Source organism: Bombina bombina, chromosome 1 (assembly GCF_027579735.1).
Source record: "Bombina bombina isolate aBomBom1 chromosome 1, aBomBom1.pri, whole genome shotgun sequence".
Lineage (NCBI taxonomy): Eukaryota > Metazoa > Chordata > Amphibia > Anura > Bombinatoridae > Bombina > Bombina bombina.
This window is the reverse complement of record NC_069499.1, coordinates 503,139,429-503,156,394: the sequence shown is the minus strand read 5'-3', so window position 1 is coordinate 503,156,394 and position 16,966 is coordinate 503,139,429. Positions and strand designations below refer to the sequence as shown.

At 38.2% G+C, this 16,966-nt stretch overlaps 1 protein-coding gene across 1 annotated transcript in view; it reads left to right on the top strand.

Moving 5' to 3' along the window:
• Positions 1-16,966, top strand: part of LOC128645536 (putative methyltransferase DDB_G0268948) — a 105,510-nt gene that overhangs the window by 52,330 nt on the left and 36,214 nt on the right. Inside the window, exons 3-4 of the mRNA XM_053698580.1 lie at positions 12,499-12,662; positions 14,609-14,711. Coding sequence (XP_053554555.1) covers positions 12,499-12,662; positions 14,609-14,711 — 267 coding nt within the window. The remainder of the gene's footprint in view (positions 1-12,498; positions 12,663-14,608; positions 14,712-16,966) is intronic.

The following is a 16,966-nucleotide window of genomic DNA, read 5'->3' as shown; positions in this document are numbered from 1 at the left end:
TATGTGCTTGAAAAAATTATTTACTGAAGGATTTGTTGTTGTCTGTTTTTTAGCGCCTTTGTCCGGCTTGCCTCCCTTTTTGGGAGACATTTTAACTCCTGTGTAAAAGAGATCGGTACTTGATATCTTGATAGAAAGGATAAAATACAGTATCAATTAACTGCTGGCAGATTGATTAAGCTAGATCTGCCACTCTTGTCGCTAATGTCAATGTCTCTTGTCCTCTGCAAAACATGCATTTATCACCAGCTGTGAGTCTGGGGCCAGGGTGTATTGTTTGTTACCCTTCCTTCCTTCTTAGGCTAAACGTATGTGTCCAGGAATGCGCACCATGCGTCAGTGGGATATATTTTTTATTAAATGGTCGGCATAATTCACATTAACCAATGCCAAGCATATCTCTTGCTTTGTTGTTATATTTACTGCTGTCCCCTTATAGCAGGCTCAATGTTCATTATTGTATGTGGCCATATGCTCCTGTTCACTGTGGCTAATGGCGGCCATCTATTAAATTTAGTGCTTCCCGTCCCGGGGCCTCACACGAGTACAGCATGCCCACAGAAAGGCACCCACCACAGACGACAGACACCCGCTTACCACTGCGATCACTTTCCCAAGTTTTTTTTTTTTCGCAGTCTGTCTAGCAGCTTTCTCCTCTGTCCGCGATCAGCGGTAAGCAGCGTCTCCTTCATGTGACGTTTGGATGCGATACAGGCCGCAGGCCGCGGTGTAATAAAATGCTGTCTCCTTACTGTTGTGTTGTATGACCGGGCAGGTGTCAATCCGGGTTGATAAATAGGCTTATTAAGACTTCTTAGCAGTTCAGTTTAGCCAGGCACACTCACATTTAAATTGATTTAGCCCTTAAGGGAGACTAGAGCTCACAAACGTGCAGCCATCTCCTGTGAGTGCTGGCTCCGCCCCCTTACTGTTCTATTTTTATGGGCAAGTTCTAAATTTTTTTTTTTTTAATAAACCTATGCATGGGGGTTATGGGTGTACTCAGGGGGGCTTGCATAAAACAATCTGAAGTGTTTTTCTTTGCAATAACTCTTACAACAGGCTCTCCTAAATCATAGTCATAAAGAAGTGTGTGTGTAAAACTGAAAATTGAAAAATTACCACCATACAATGTCTCCAATTTTTTTGGCTAAAACGGTTCCATCAAAGGCATCAAAGCACTCCATATACAATACCTTGGGGTGTCAACATTTCAAATATATACACTTTCATGCCAATAAATAGACCTGGGGTATGCGATTGGTGTCAAACTAAATATAGGCCTATCAGAAGAAATACTCTCACTTTTAACTAAAAGTCATAAAATTCTAACAGAACCTTCCCAAAATCCTGGTAAACCTATGCATGGGGTTCATAGGTGTACTCAGGAGGTCTTACAGAAAACAACCTGGAGTGTTTTTTTGCAATAACTTACAACAGGCTCTCCTAAAGTATAGTCATAAAGCAGTATGTGTGTAAAACCGAAAATTCAAAAATTACCACCATACACTGTCTCCATTTTTTTTGGCTAAAACGATTCCATCAAATGCATCAAAGCTCTCCATATACAATACCTTGTGGTGTCTACATTTCAAATATATACGCTTTCATGCCAATAAATAGACCTGAGGTATGCGCTTGGCCCCAAACTAAAGATAGGCCTATCAGAAGAAATACTCTTACTTTTAACTAAAATGGCAAGTCATAAAATTGTAACAGAACCTTCCCAAATTACTGGCAAACCTATGCATTGGGGGCATAGGTGTACTCAGGAGGTCTTACAGAAAACAACCTGGACTGTTTTCTTGCAATAACTTTTACCAAGTTCTCCAAAATCACAGCCAAAAAGCAATCTGTGTGTAAAAATAAAAAATACCACCACACACTTCCTCCAAAGACTGGCGGTTGAGGTGTTTTTTGGCAGTAACACATAACAGGAATTGAGAATCCATGCCTAAAGTACAATGTGTACTTACATTGGCCGGATTCAGAAATGTTCAAAATAGGATATGGGTGCATGATGACAGATGTGAAAATTTCAAGTTGGAAAACTGGAATGCGCCCCTAAAAATAAGGCCTTTTAGCCCCCTGAGAACCAAACAAACAAACCCATGAACACTTTATTGAGGTGTTTTTTGGCAGTAACACATAACAGGAATTGAGAATCCATGCCTAAAGTACAATGAGTATGACAAATAACACAAAAAAAATGAGTACCCAAAAGTCTGACAAAGACTGGTGGTTGAATTAGTGCATGCAAAGTGTAAAAATACCAGCATTTGAAATACCCTAGGGTGTCTACTTTAAAAAAAAATATGGTTTGTTGGGGGTAAATTACAATACCTGGCTTCAAAAATGTTCCAAATAGGACATGGGTGCATGATGACAGATGTGAAAATTTCAAGTTGGAAAACTGGAATGCGCCCTCTAAAAATAAGGCCTTTTAACCCACAGAGAACCCAACACACCTATACGTGGGTGGTATCACTGTACTCAGGAGATGTAGTTGAACACATATTATTGAGGTGTTTTTTGGCAGTAACACATAACAGGAATTGAGAATCCATGCCTAAAATACAATGTGTATGAAAAATAACACAACAAATGACTACCCAAAAGTTTTTCAAAGACTGGTGGTTGAAATAGTGCATGGAAAGTGTTATAATACCACCATTTGAGATATCCTATGGTGTCTACTTTTCAAAAATAAGGTTTGTTGGGGGTAAATTGCGTTGGCCGGCTTCAGAAATGTTCCAAATAGGACATGGGTGCATGATGACAGATGTGAAAATTTCAAGTTGAAAAACTGGAATGCGCATTCAAAAAATAAGGCCTTTTAGCCCCCAGAGATCCTGACACACCTATACATGGGTAGTATCACTGTACTCAGGAGATGTTGTTGAACACATATTGAGGTTTTTTTGGCAGTAACACATAACAGGAATTGAGAATCCATGCCTAAAATACAATGTGTATGAAAAATAACACAAAAAAATGACTACCCAAAAGTTTGACAAAGACTGGTGGTTGAATTAGTGCATGGAAAGTGTTAAAATACCAGCATTTGAAATACCCTAGGGTGTCTACTTTTAAAAAATATATGGTTTGTTGGGGGGTAAATTACATTGGCCGGCTTCAGAAATGTTCCAAATAGGACATGGGTGCATGAGGACAGATGTGAAAATTTCAAGTTTAAGAACTGGAATGTGCCCCCTAAAAATAAGGCCATTTAGCGCCCTGAGAACCAAACAAACCTATTCATGGGTATCACTGTGCTCAGAGGATATTGTTGAACACATATTGAGGTGATTTTTGGCAGTAACACATAACAGGAATGGAAAATCCATGCCTAAAGTACAATGTGTATACAAAATAACACAAAAAAATAACTACCCAAAAGTTTTTTCAAAGACTGGTGGTTGAATTAGTCCATGGAAAGTGTTAAAATACCACAATTTGAGCGGAGCTAGCCAGCCATCGATGCAGCAGTGCTTTTGAAGAGCTCCTGAGAGAAAAAGTTTTTTAAACTGGCAAAAAGTGATCTATATAGACCTGAAAGGCTATTACTAAGCACAGAGTAGTACCCTCAGCCTGGACACTCGAACTCAGCTTGCAAACCGCAAAATTTTGGAAGTCGGAATCCGATCCGGACCTGAGCTCCAGAAGAAAACTAGGAGAGTCCGGGGCTGCGGCCTACTCCGGACCGGAAAGTTGCACCGGAGGCCTTCAAACATGACTGAGGCCATAATACCGGCCACGACTAAGATACACAGTGAACAATTACCCCCAATTAATCAACAGGAACTGCTGCAATCAATGTAAAAGGAAAGCAGGGAAAAAACGGAATTTGGCGCGAACCGCCATTTTCAAGGTACGCATCTAAGCACTCTCTGACATCTTAACACACAAATACTTTCTGGACATCTGGGACATTATAAGAGACTTGTTGGGGGTATGTAAGACATTACATTCAGCTGCAATTAAGCAAAGAGAGAGACCTGAAAATGCCTCACAAGTCTGCAGCATACCACATACATTTTGCCTGCCTTCACCAGCTACATTACACTGTTAATTACTTGTGAAAAAATAGCACTCCCTCCTCACCCCTTTCCTGCCAGTTAGCCTGCTGGTGGGTCATATCCAAAATCCCCTGCCCGTGATGGTCCTGTGAGGACAGACTCCCCAGGGGAGGTGAGTGCTAACTGAAAATTAACTGAACCCAGAAAATAGAGACTTTCTATACTCTTTCCTGGATGATCTACATCACATAAATGGACTCTGGATAGGGTGATTTATTACTTATAAGGGCTGATTCCACCCGCTGCTCTCTCATCCTTTAGCCCACAGCAACTGAGGCGACAGGGAAAACAAGAGAGGTGATTACTGCAGGCCCAAACTCATCTCACCCTATCAGGAAAGATTGTTTTTTATATGCCAAACTCCCCCTACTCTCAAGCACTAATGGATATAATAAATGCTTAAATGATCTAGATGAAATTACTTCGGGCATGTCTGTGTAAAGTCAAGGGGCAGAGTGGCTCTCTGAAAGATTAAGGCTCCCAGGGCTGCTACGTAGCTATCAGAGCGATAGGTTCTCAAAAGCACGGAAACCTCAGCACCAACCAACACTCCCTGCTTTGGGAAGATACATCTAGAAGATGAAAAGCCGCACGCAATCGGTTAAAGAGTGCCTTTCCAAGTCACAACAGAAAAAGAAACAGGCTATGCTAGACCTATCTCAACGAATGGAACAAGAAGAAGACACGGAGGACCCCCCCATTGTATCCCAGAAATCAACCTCCTCCAATGAGGCCCTCTTAAAGCAGATAAAACAAATGTTTCATGAAGAAATGAGAGCGGCCCTTTCAGAATTAACACAAGAGATTGCTGACATTGGTGAGAGAACTTCAGCAATTGAGGATAAAGTCGATGACTTAATAGAGGAGATCCCAGAGTTACAAGCAACAGTGAGCGCACAACAAGCGCAAATACAAAAACTGGAGGACCACCTGGAAGATCTGGAAAACCGATCTCGGAGATCGAACATTCGCATACGCAACTTACCTGAAAAATATAATAACCTTCAAGACGTTATTACACAAATCTTCCAACAAATATTATCAGAGGAAGATGCATCTTTCCTTCTTATGGACAGAGTTCACCGAGCCTTAGTTAAGCCTCCAACACCAGGGGCCCACAGAGATGTGATAACAAAACTTCACTATTACCATATTAAAGATAGAATTATGCAAGCAGTGCGGGGAGTTCCAGAGATCACTTATGAGGACCATAAAATTCAAATATTTGCGGATCTCTCCCCTATCACTCTGAAGAAGAGAAGAGAATTCAAGCCGATAGTAGCAGCCCTGGCTAACGCCCAAATTAAATACAGATGGGGATTCCCCTTCAAGTTGTCCTTTACAGTGGACAAAACAACATACTCTTGTGCCACAATTGATGAGGGACAATCAATTTTAAACAAGCTCCATATTGAGAAATCATCACAGTCACCATCACAGTCTCCCAAGCCGCAAAGGAAAGCTTTGAGCCGCACCTGGACACCGGTGCTTAAAAATGGGAAGGCTAAGAAGAGAAATCAAGAACCGGAGAGCCCAACCTGACATGCAGAAATAATTCCCAAGCTATGACTATAATTCTGCACGTTCCCTAAAGGGAAATATCACCACTAAGGGGGGCTTAAATTCTGAGAACAAGCCCGAAAGAAATGAAATGACTCTTGACCTGGACTTAATGTTTCTAAATAGTTAGATTATTGTTATAAGTCCAGAATCATAGGGCTCACCCTTATCCAGAGTCAAAGTTGTTTTGGTTATATCACCGAGGTAATAGGCATTCAATATGCCAATAATGTATGCCCGAAGTTTCTTTTGTTGTATTAGTTATTTATGTTTGCTAGTTTCTTTATTTTATTTGTTATTGCTATGTCATATTGCATTCCTGGATCAAAGATCCAAGTTCGGACCGAACAAGGTCAGTTGTTCATTGATTTGTTATTGTTCAGACTAACCGTTACATATTTTCTCATCTTAGCATGTCATATATTACATAGAGGTATGTTACAGCAGCTATGTGTTCCACGAGACAGACTTGACAGCTCTACTTTCATACAGGGAGGGGGTCCCGGCCAGCCAACGAGTGGTAAGCTTCTTTACCTGTGTTTCAGGAGTCTTCTTTATTTTTCTTTACTCACTCTCTCACTGTACACGTAGGTAGGAAATGTCTTTAAATATAGTCACACATAATGTTCGAGGGTTACACTCCCACATCAAGAGACGTAAAGCCTTAGACACATATAAATCTATGAAAGCCCACATCATTCTATTGCAGGAAACCCATTTTACAAAAATAAAAACCCCTAAAAATTGGGATAGAAATTACCCCACACAATTTCATGCCACCTGCCAATCCAAGAAATGCGGTGTTTCCATTCTGGTCCATTCAGAGCTAAATTTTAAGGAGGACGAGGTAATTATTGACAAGGCTGGGAGATACATTATAGTTAAGGGCAGGATACACGACACACATGTTATATTGGGAAATATATATGCCCCTAATGAATCTCAGGCCCCATTTTTGTCTAAGTTAGGAATGATGCTAACCACATGGAAAAAATCTCGCTTAATCATAGGGGGAGACTTCAATTTAGTAGCCAATATTGAACTAGACAAGTCAGCGATCCCACGCACATCTCCATCTCAAAGTTCCAAGAAGCTTCTGTTTGATTTTATTCTTGACCATAATCTTGTAGATAGCTGGAGATATATAAACCCAAAAACAAGAGATTATTCATTCTACTCCACCTCACACAATGTTTACTCAAGAATAGACTATATTCTGGTTAGCCAGACTATGTCCCCTTTGATATTAGCCTCAGATATTATACCAACCACATGGTCGGATCACAACGTAGTACTAACAAAATTAAGTGGCTTACTTGACCCTTATAGGGGCAGAAGCTGGACTATAAACCCAACTTTGCTCAGAGATAAATTATTTACGCAAAATTTGCAGACAGAAATTTCTCACTTTTTAACACTTAATCAAAACTCAGTATCTAACCCCTTGTATATTTGGGGAGCTTTAAAAGCCTTTGCCAGGGGAATTCTAATAAAAGAATCTAACAAACAGAATAAAGCGTATTTGACTCAGCTAGAAAGTACTAGAAGCGAGATTAAACACCTGCAATCACAGCACCAGCTATCACTAGATGACAAAACATTAAAGCTACCAGGTCCCTAAAGGAGGCTACCAGGTCCCTAAAACTGATTGATACTCAATACTTCATACAAGCCAACAAACCTGATAAACTGTTAGCATTTAAATTAAAAGAAATGACTAGGACATCCACAGTACCACAAATTCAAATGACAAATGGGCAGATCTCAAACCATCCACAGATCATTGCTGACACTTTTGCCCAGTATTACCAGAAACTTTATGCCCTGCCCCCATCCAAAAATCCTATCACAATAGATAGGGATACAAATGCATTCCTACAGGATTGTAACTTACCCAAAATAGCAACAGAAGACCTAGATAAGCTAAATTCGCCAATAACTATCCATGAAGTGAATTTAGCGATACGAAATTTAAAGATGGGTAAGGCGCCAGGCCCCGATGGGTACTCAGGTATTTTCTATAAAACGTTTGCACAGGATCTTGGCCCCATATTAGTTGAGAGTTTCAACCATATACTAGAGGGGGGGACTATACCCAAGGAACTTCTTGAGGCTCGTATATCGGTAATCCCTAAACCTGGGAAATGTAAACAACACTGTAAAAATTATAGGCCTATCTCCCTGATTAATCTAGATATTAAGTTATTTACAAAAATCTTAGCAACTAGACTAAATGACATTCTTCCAAAGCTCATCCATCAAGATCAGGTGGGCTTTATCCGTAATAGAGAGGCCCCAGATAACATTCGGAAAATTATCGATCTTGTGGACTATGCTTCCAAACAAAATGTGCCTTCTCTGTTTCTTTCATTGGACGCAGAGAAGGCATTTGATCGTGTAAATTGGGATTACCTCGCCGCAGTGCTAAAAAATATGGGCTTTAGGGGAAATTTTTGTACAGCAATTTCGGCAATATACTCCCACCCTTCCGCCTTCATCAGAATAGCGGGCTATAAATCCTCACCTATAAAAATTCTTAATGGAACCAGACAGGGGTGCCCATTATCACCATTGCTGTTCGCCCTATGCATTGAACCGCTGGCAACAAGCATCAGGCAAAATGTAGATATTAATGGCATTAAGATAGGCGACAGGGAACATAAGATCAGTCTATTCGCAGATGACGTAATTTTGTCAATTACTAAGCCCATGATCTCCCTCCCTCTAGTATACTCCACGATTAATAGATTCGCTAACATCTCGGGATACAAGATTAACAATGATAAGTACGAGGCAATCAGTACACATCTCCCAGAACATACCAAAAAATTATTGATCCTGAATTTTGATTTTAATTGGGCTGACAAGGGCATAAAGTATTTGGGTATCATAATCCCGAACAACCTGGACCATCTTTACAAACTGAACTACACACCTATGTTCACTCATATTAAAACTTTACTATCAAGGTGGAACAAACTAAACATCTCTTTATATGGCAGGTTGACATCAATTAAGATGACGGTTCTACCCAAAATTTTGTATCTCTTTCGTTCACTACCTATAAACGTTTCCACCACTGTGTTACGGAAAACACAAAAAGACATGGTAGCGTTCATTTGGAAATACCGAAGATCCAGAGTTAATAAACAAACACTTCTCAGACATAAAACAGGAGGGGGGATGGGAATGCCAGACCTGACGGCGTACTATTACGCGGCCAGGTTGGCACAGTCCTCTCTGTGGCATAACCACCTAGATAGAATTCAATGGGTTCAAATAGAATCAGATATGATGAAGATACACCCCATTTATAAATTGTTGTGGACTGCTAAAAAAGATAGGCCCCCTAAATGGAGAAGCTTTATTACTATAACACACACACTGGCACTGTGGGAAACACTAACAACCAAATACACTTTGATACCCAAAGGGTCGAAGGCGACCCCCCTAGTGACATTATCTACCCATTATGACCTAACTACACAGGAAAAGTGGGCTAACAAGGGCCTGTACCGCATTGCAGATGCCCTGGAAGGCACCAAGCTATTCACATTCCAACAATATGCCGATTTAAATAAACAAGGAAGAGAGAGTTGGTTTCATTACCTGCAACTAAGAGCGAGAGTAGATGAAGTTATAGGACAAAATCAGCTAACTGTTAGTTCTTATTTAGAGAGACTCTGTTTGGCCACTGAACGAATGAGAGGGGCGATCTCTAACTTATATATCCTATTTAATACCCCATCCAAACTTAATAAACTACCATTTATGATAAAATGGGAGAGTTCAATATTATATGGACCGCTGAAAAGTGGTGCGATATTTTGAAATCTGGTACTTCCTTCTCTATTTGTGCGCATTTGAAGGAAAACTTTCTCAAGGTAGCTTACAGATAGTACTTCCACCCATCGAGAATCCACGCAGCGCACGCGAACACAAGTTGTTTACGTGGCTGTAATGAAAGCGGCACATATGCACATATGTGGTGGAACTGCTGTCATGTATCACGCATATGGTCCCTAACATCAGAGCTCCTAAGTGAAATCCTAGATAGGCAAATTAACTTAACTCCTTCCCAGGCACTGTTACACGAGCCTATATCAAATCTATCCAGAAATGCAAACAAATTAGTAGCGCTGATTTGCACTGTAACCAGGCTAACTATAGCAAGATATTGGAAGACCACAGTACCCTCTTTTTTGATAATCAAGAATAAAGTTGACTATTATTACCAAATGAGCAGCGCCTCCGCAGATATTCTAGATAGAAAAGAACAGTTTCTACTAATGTGGGAGCCCTGGATAATGTATACCGAGGCTAGAAATAGATAGAAGAGCTAAGTGAGGCTAGGAAAGGAGATATGAGTCTGGCCCCTGCCACTTCCGCTCCTGCCCAGCTAGTCTGGGTGGGTCACAACACATCCCCCTCTCCCCTCTTTAAGAGTTGAATCCAATTTTCCTGGGGTAAGGGGCTAGAACTTAAGGTCATGAATGCTGAGCCGGGTCCTCCTCCTGAGAGGGTCTAAATGGAGCATTAAAGAGTCCTCTGGGGACAGGACTGTCAACTAACGGTCGCGTTAAGCACATCTACTTATTACTTATTGTCTGCTATGTGGTGGTCTTTTTGTTATATACCTTTAATCATATTATTTAGTAACACAAAGAATTGTAAATCAATTGAAATTGTAACACGGTTGGTCTGATTTTATATTTGTAAAATGTTGAAAAATCAATAAAAAACTTTTTTTCATTAAAAAAAAAAAAAAATACCACAATTTGAAATATCCTATGGTGTCTACTTTTCAAAAATAAGGTTTGTTGGGGGTAAATTGCATTGGCCGGCTTCAGAAATTTTCCAAATAGGTCATGGGTGCATGATGACAGATGTGAAAATTTCAAGTTGGAAAACTGGAATGTGCATTCTTAAAATAAGGCCTTTTAGCCCCCAGAGAACCCGACACACCTATACATGCGTGCTATCACTGTACTCAGGAGATGTTGTTGAACACATATTGAGGGTTTTTTGACAGTAACACATAACAGGAATTGAGAATCCATGCCTAAAGTACAATGCGTATGAAAAATAACACAAAAAAATGACTACTCAAAAGTTTGACAAAGACTGGTGGTTGAATTAGTGCATGGAAAGTGTTAAAATACCACCATTTGAAATACCCTAGGGTGTCTACTTTTCAAACATATATGGTTTGTTAGGGGTAAATTGCATTGGCCGGCTTCAGAAATGTTCCAAATAGGACATGGGTGCATGATGACAGATGTGAAAATTTCAAGTTGGAAAACTGGAATACGCACCCTAAAAATAAGGCCTTTTAGCCCCCAGAGAACCCGACACACCTATACATGGGTGGTATCACTGTACTCAGGAGATGTTGCTAAACACATATTGGGGTGTTATTTGGCAGTAACCCTTAACATTCTCAGTACATGTATTCTTAAATTGCTATTTTGTCAAAAATTCACCACTTATTTTTTTTCTTTTAAAACTTTGGCATTGATTGGTGGTAAAATGGTTGCATGATAAGAGTCAAAATACCCCAAGTTTAATACCTTAGGTTGTCTTCTTTTTAAAAATATATACATGTGAAGGGTTTTTCAGTGATTCCTGACAGATATTACTGTTCCAATGTAACTATTGCTAGTTTTGAAAAAAAAAATTGTTTGGAAATAGCAACGTGCTACTGTAAGTATTGCCCTATAACTTGCAAAAAAAGGAAGGGGCATATAAACATTGGGTATTTATAAACTCGGGACAAAAATCTGAAACTATTTAGCATGGGTGTTTTTGGTGGTTGTAGATGTATAATAGATTTTTGTGTGTTTTTTTCCATTTTTTCATCATATTTTATAAAAAAACAATTATAGTAAATTATAAGATATGATGAAAACAATGGTATCTTTAGAAAGTTCATTTAATGGCGAGAAAAACTGTATATAATATGTGTGGTTACAGTAAATGAGTAAGAGGAAAATTACAGCTAAACCCAAACACTGCAGAAATGTAAAAGTAACCATTGTCATTAAGGGTAAGAAAATTGAAAAATGGTCTGGTCATTAAGGGGTTAAAATCGCATGCTCTATCTGAATCATGAAAGAAAATGTGGCTCTTTTATGTCCCTTTAAAGGCTCAAGAAACACTTGATTTTCTTTACAATTATAGCTCTATTACTGATTGGTTAGCTAAATCCATGGAACTCGGGAATGGGTAAAGCCAAGTAGTCCCCAATCAGGTCTTTTTTAGAGCTGTAGTAGCGTTATCCAGTAGGAATGTGAGTGACGTTCACATCTTGATTCTGATTGGTTGCTCGAGAATTTAAAATGTGCGCAGTCTGTTTTTTTAAAGCATAAGTGTGAAAAGGCCTGTTTTCAGGTCAAAACACATTGCGTTTTGTTTTGTTTTGTTACTTCATTCTTTGGATTTTTTTTTGTACTTGTAGACTCTGTCAATAAGGGTTGCCCCTAACTTATGCCGAGTTATCCATCCAGGAATTCCGGGGGCACCTACAGATATTGGCCTACCTCTCCAGTTTAGGGGGTTGCTTTTCCATATTAATTTAGCTTTTACTTAATGAGTATTTATTATATACTTTCCATCAGTTAATTTAGTCAGCTAAAAAACAATGCACTACTGGGACCTAGCTGAATGCATTTGGTGAGCTAATGACAAAACTTATATTTGTGTAACCACCAATCACCAGCTAGCTCCCAGTAGTGCATTGCTGACCCTGAATGCTTTTTAGCAAATAATACCAAGTGAGCAAAATACATTCCACAATAGTAATACATTAAAAGTGAATGTTCTATTTTGTCACATATGGATCTCTCTATCTCTTTAATAGCTAACAAAACCTTATGAATTAGCAGTGGATGTTGGTTGTGGGACAGGACAAAACTCCAGGATATTGGTTCCTTATTTTAAAAACGTTATTGGGATAGACATCAGTGAGGCTCAAATAGAAGAGGCAAAAACATCAGATAAAGGCATTCCTAACCTCAACTATATGTGAGTTAAATTTAATTATTATTATTAATATGAAATATGCAATTTGATAAAAATAAGTAAACTTATTTTATTTATTTTCTTTACTCAAACAAGAAATATAAATATATAGGGATATAATATTAAGACATAGAAATATTAAAATAAATATTGTATGTAGTTGTTAAGCAGATGTATCAAGACTACCCATGCTGACATGTTTGCACACAATTTTGGGATGTGTGCCCGCTCCTGTATGCTTGCCACCTAGAGGGGAGCACACAATTTTCTCTCTCTTTCTCTTTCTCTCTCTCTCTCTTTCTCTCTTTCTCTTTTTTCTCTCTCTATCTCCTTTTCTCTCTTATTCTCTTTTTCTCTCTTTCTTTTTTCCTTTCTCTCTATTTTTCTCTCTCCTTTTCTCTCTCTCCTTTTTCACTTCTTTTCTCTCTCTTTCTCACTCTCTTTGTCTCTCTCTTTCTCATTCTCATTCTCTCTCTCTTTGTCTCTTTCTAATTCTCTCTCTCTCTTTCTCCCTATCTTTTTTTTCTTTCTCTCATTTTCTCTCCCTCTTTTTCTTCTATCTCTCTCTTTTTTTTCTTCTCTTTTTCTTTCTCTCTCTTTTTCTCTCTCTCTCTCTCTCTCTCATGTGTGCAGACTGTGTGTGTTTGTAGACTAATTTCCACTTTTCGGTCAGTGTGCTTGCTACCAAAAACTGTGAAGTTTCAAAGAAATAATTTGATGCAGTCTTAAGTTGCAAGCACTAGTAAAAAAGTGCTTAAATGTAAGTATGTACATATGTATATATATATATATGTGTGTGCGTGTATCTCTCTCTCTATCTATATATATTTTATACACACACATACTGCTCTGAAAAAAAATTAAGAAACCACTCTATTTTTTTCAGAAATCAGCATCTCTATATTTGTGCAGCCATTCCAGTGTCTGTGTCTGTTAAATTCCAAAACAGGCACACCTCATCCTAACTAATGAGGTACTGATTAGGTGATCACCTGAACCAAATTTTATTCAATGAGGAAACATATAAAAACCGCTACTGTGATCATCACTATCCTCTCGCAATAGGACAGGACATCCTGGATGGCAAAAACAGTGGTAGTAGTACCTCAAAAGTAATTGGAATAAAAAAATAACTATTCACCATGCCAAAATAGTTGAAAAGAAAAGTTTTTAGTGAGGAAAAGAAGGGATAAATTCTGGCTTTACTGTCAGAGGGATACAGAGTACATCAGTTTGATTCCATCCTTAAAATTTCAGTTTTTTCAGTTCATAAGAACAACGTCAAGCAGCAGACATTGGGGACAACAAAGCGACAGACCATCAGAGGATGAAAAGGACTCTTCACCATGCACTTTAACCTAGCGGCCATTTGCCATTCTTTTTTAATTTTGATATCTGAACTCTTGCTAAGTTAAAACATTAGTAATGTTTTGTTTAAAAATGAACATGAGCTTGTTTTCTTTGCATTATTCAAGGTCTGAAAACCCTGCATCTTTGTTGTAATTTTCTGCAAATAAATGCTCTAAATGACAACATTTTTGTTTGGGAGAAATCTCAGTTGCTTATAGAATCAAACAAAGATGTTCATTTTACTCAAACACATACCTATAAATTGTAAAACCAGAGAGACTTATCATTTTTCAGTGGACTCTTTTTTTCCAGAGCTGTATAGGTGTGTTTGTGTGTATATGTACATATGTGTGTGTATATTTATATATATATATATATATATATATATATATATATATATATATATATATACACACACACATATTTCTTCTTCTTCAAAGTCTCCTCCTAACCTGCTAAGACAAAAACAACTTTTTATATATTTATTTACTTTTTTTAGATACATTTTTCACTTACTACTTTTCTTAATATTCCTTATCTGTACTGTGGACACTTAATGTGTACAAGTTACTGTGTACACTACTATAAATTTTCTTTAGTGTTTCCCCAGCTGAGATTTGTCCAGTGGATGATGTATCTGTCGATCTTTTAACTGCTTGTGTAGCTGTGCATTGGTTCAATATTGAGACATTTTTAAAGGAGGTAAGTGTTAAGGATCAGCACACATTAAGGGCTCCATTTATCATTTATCAATTCTCCTACATTTGAGCCTATAAATACGCCGTTGTAAATTTTCTCCTATTTATTAAACCCCCCCAAAAAAGCAAATACGACGAACAACTCTCCCACTCTATTATATTTCGACAAGGCGCACGTGTGCGCCAAATGAAGCTTTTAAAAGCGCTTTTTAGGTCATATTTTAAGCAAATCGACTGAATGATCGACAAATTTAATATTTATCATTATTTTGCGCCATAGGAGAACCTAATATTCTCCTACTATTATGACCTCAAAAGTTCTCCATATCCACTGTGGAGGACATTGCATTTACTCCATTTAAGATGGAATATTTTTTATTGTTGGCTGCTATTTCTTTGGCAAGGGGCCATGAAAATCGTCTTGCTGATGGTAATATGCCCTTTACGGAGATGCCAATGAGTGCCAAGAGTTTTTCTACCCCGGTGTGGACTACAAGCATTGTCAGATAAGGAGATTAAGCAAAGATTTAGGATTAATAGGGAGAGTATAATCAATCTTTATGCCCTGATACAAAATGACATTGATCCTAGAACAAGAAGAACAAGGGCAATCCCTGAATTGTTGAAATTATTGGCTGTTTTGCATTTCCTGGCAACCGGGTCATTTCAGGCAGTCTCTAGTGCTGTGGTGGGCATGAACCAGCCTTCATTTTGCAGACATCTAAGGATTGTTTTAAAATCTATTTTGAAACATCTTAATACATTTATTTTTGTGCCCAGGAATGTGCATGAATGGTACACAGTAAATTCCCCATTTTATCAAGTAACTGGTATCCCTACTGTCTTGGTGCAATCGTTTGCACCTATATAGCTCTAAAATCACCATCTGTAGGGGGGAGCAATACAGGAATTGAAAAAACTTCCATTCACTGTTTGTTCAGGCCGTGTATGATGCCAACCTTAACCTTTGGGCTGTGCGGTCAGGATTTCCAGGTTCATGCCATGATTTCCACATTCTCAAACAATCAGCATTATTTACATCATTTGAACATGGCGACATGCCACATGGTTGGCTATTGGGTGAATATAACATTATTTTTCTTTTGTGTTATTGTAACTGTTAAATGAATGTTCTGTTTAAATGAATATATGTATGAACTCAAAATGGATATTATAATATCCATTTATTTTAATTATAATTTTTTATGTAGAATAACTTTTGTTCAATGTATACCTTACATCAATGAATATCCACAAGATAAATATTCATTAATAAAAATAATTTTCATTGTGAAATGTCAATTTTTTTTATGTTATTTTTTTTATATACCTTTTTCCATTTTCTTTTTTTTTTTTTTATTAAATATTTTTTTATTGAGGTTGTGCATGTTAAACAACAGAGATGAAACATCACATCACCCAAATAACAATGTGGAAAGCGTACTTACTAGAAACAGAAATAACCACAAATTAATAAAACTTACAAGTCATGTTAGGATATTGGAGCATATTCGGGTGTTGTGGAGAAATATCTTGAACCTCAGTTTTATTATGAGTTTCCTGTATTTGTTTCCTCTTTTAATATGAGAGGCCACTTTTGGACCCATTGAGAAGAAAAACCATCTAGAGGAGGAAATTAGCTTACAAAAGGGCCACTTTTGGGCCTAGCTGTTCAGATATGGTGGGGGGAGGGAGTTCAGCAGGCAAGAGCTGCTCGTATAAGAAGGTAGGGAGGGTGGCTGGGCTCATGGGTGCTAGCAAAGTATTGTTTTAAGACATATTATAATATAAGCAGGATGGATTAGCCATCTATTGGTAGTTTGTATGAGTACATTAAATATAATAAGAACCTGTGTTATGAATAGATAAAGAAGATGCCAATTCACAAAAGTAATGGGTGGCTGAAATGGGATGATTAGTAGGTTAGATAGTGAAGGGAAGAATCCCATTTCATAGGGGGGGGGGGCAGTCTTTAAGCTAAGGGGTGTAATGGATTCAATAGTTGCAAGGGCATATTAAGGGTGTTGAACAGGATTAGAGGATAAAAGGTCAAAATGAAGTATGTTAGACGCTAGTGGAACACCTAAGCATATGTCACCTTTAGACCTTAGGTGGGGTAAGCGAGATTTAATTCTAAAGACACTCAGCCAATACATGCCTCCAGGTATAAAGTAGGAGCATATACAAGATCTGAAGCAGGTTACATATGTTTTTCCTTTTTCCCCCGTTTTGACATAGTTCATGTGATTTAGTCTGCTA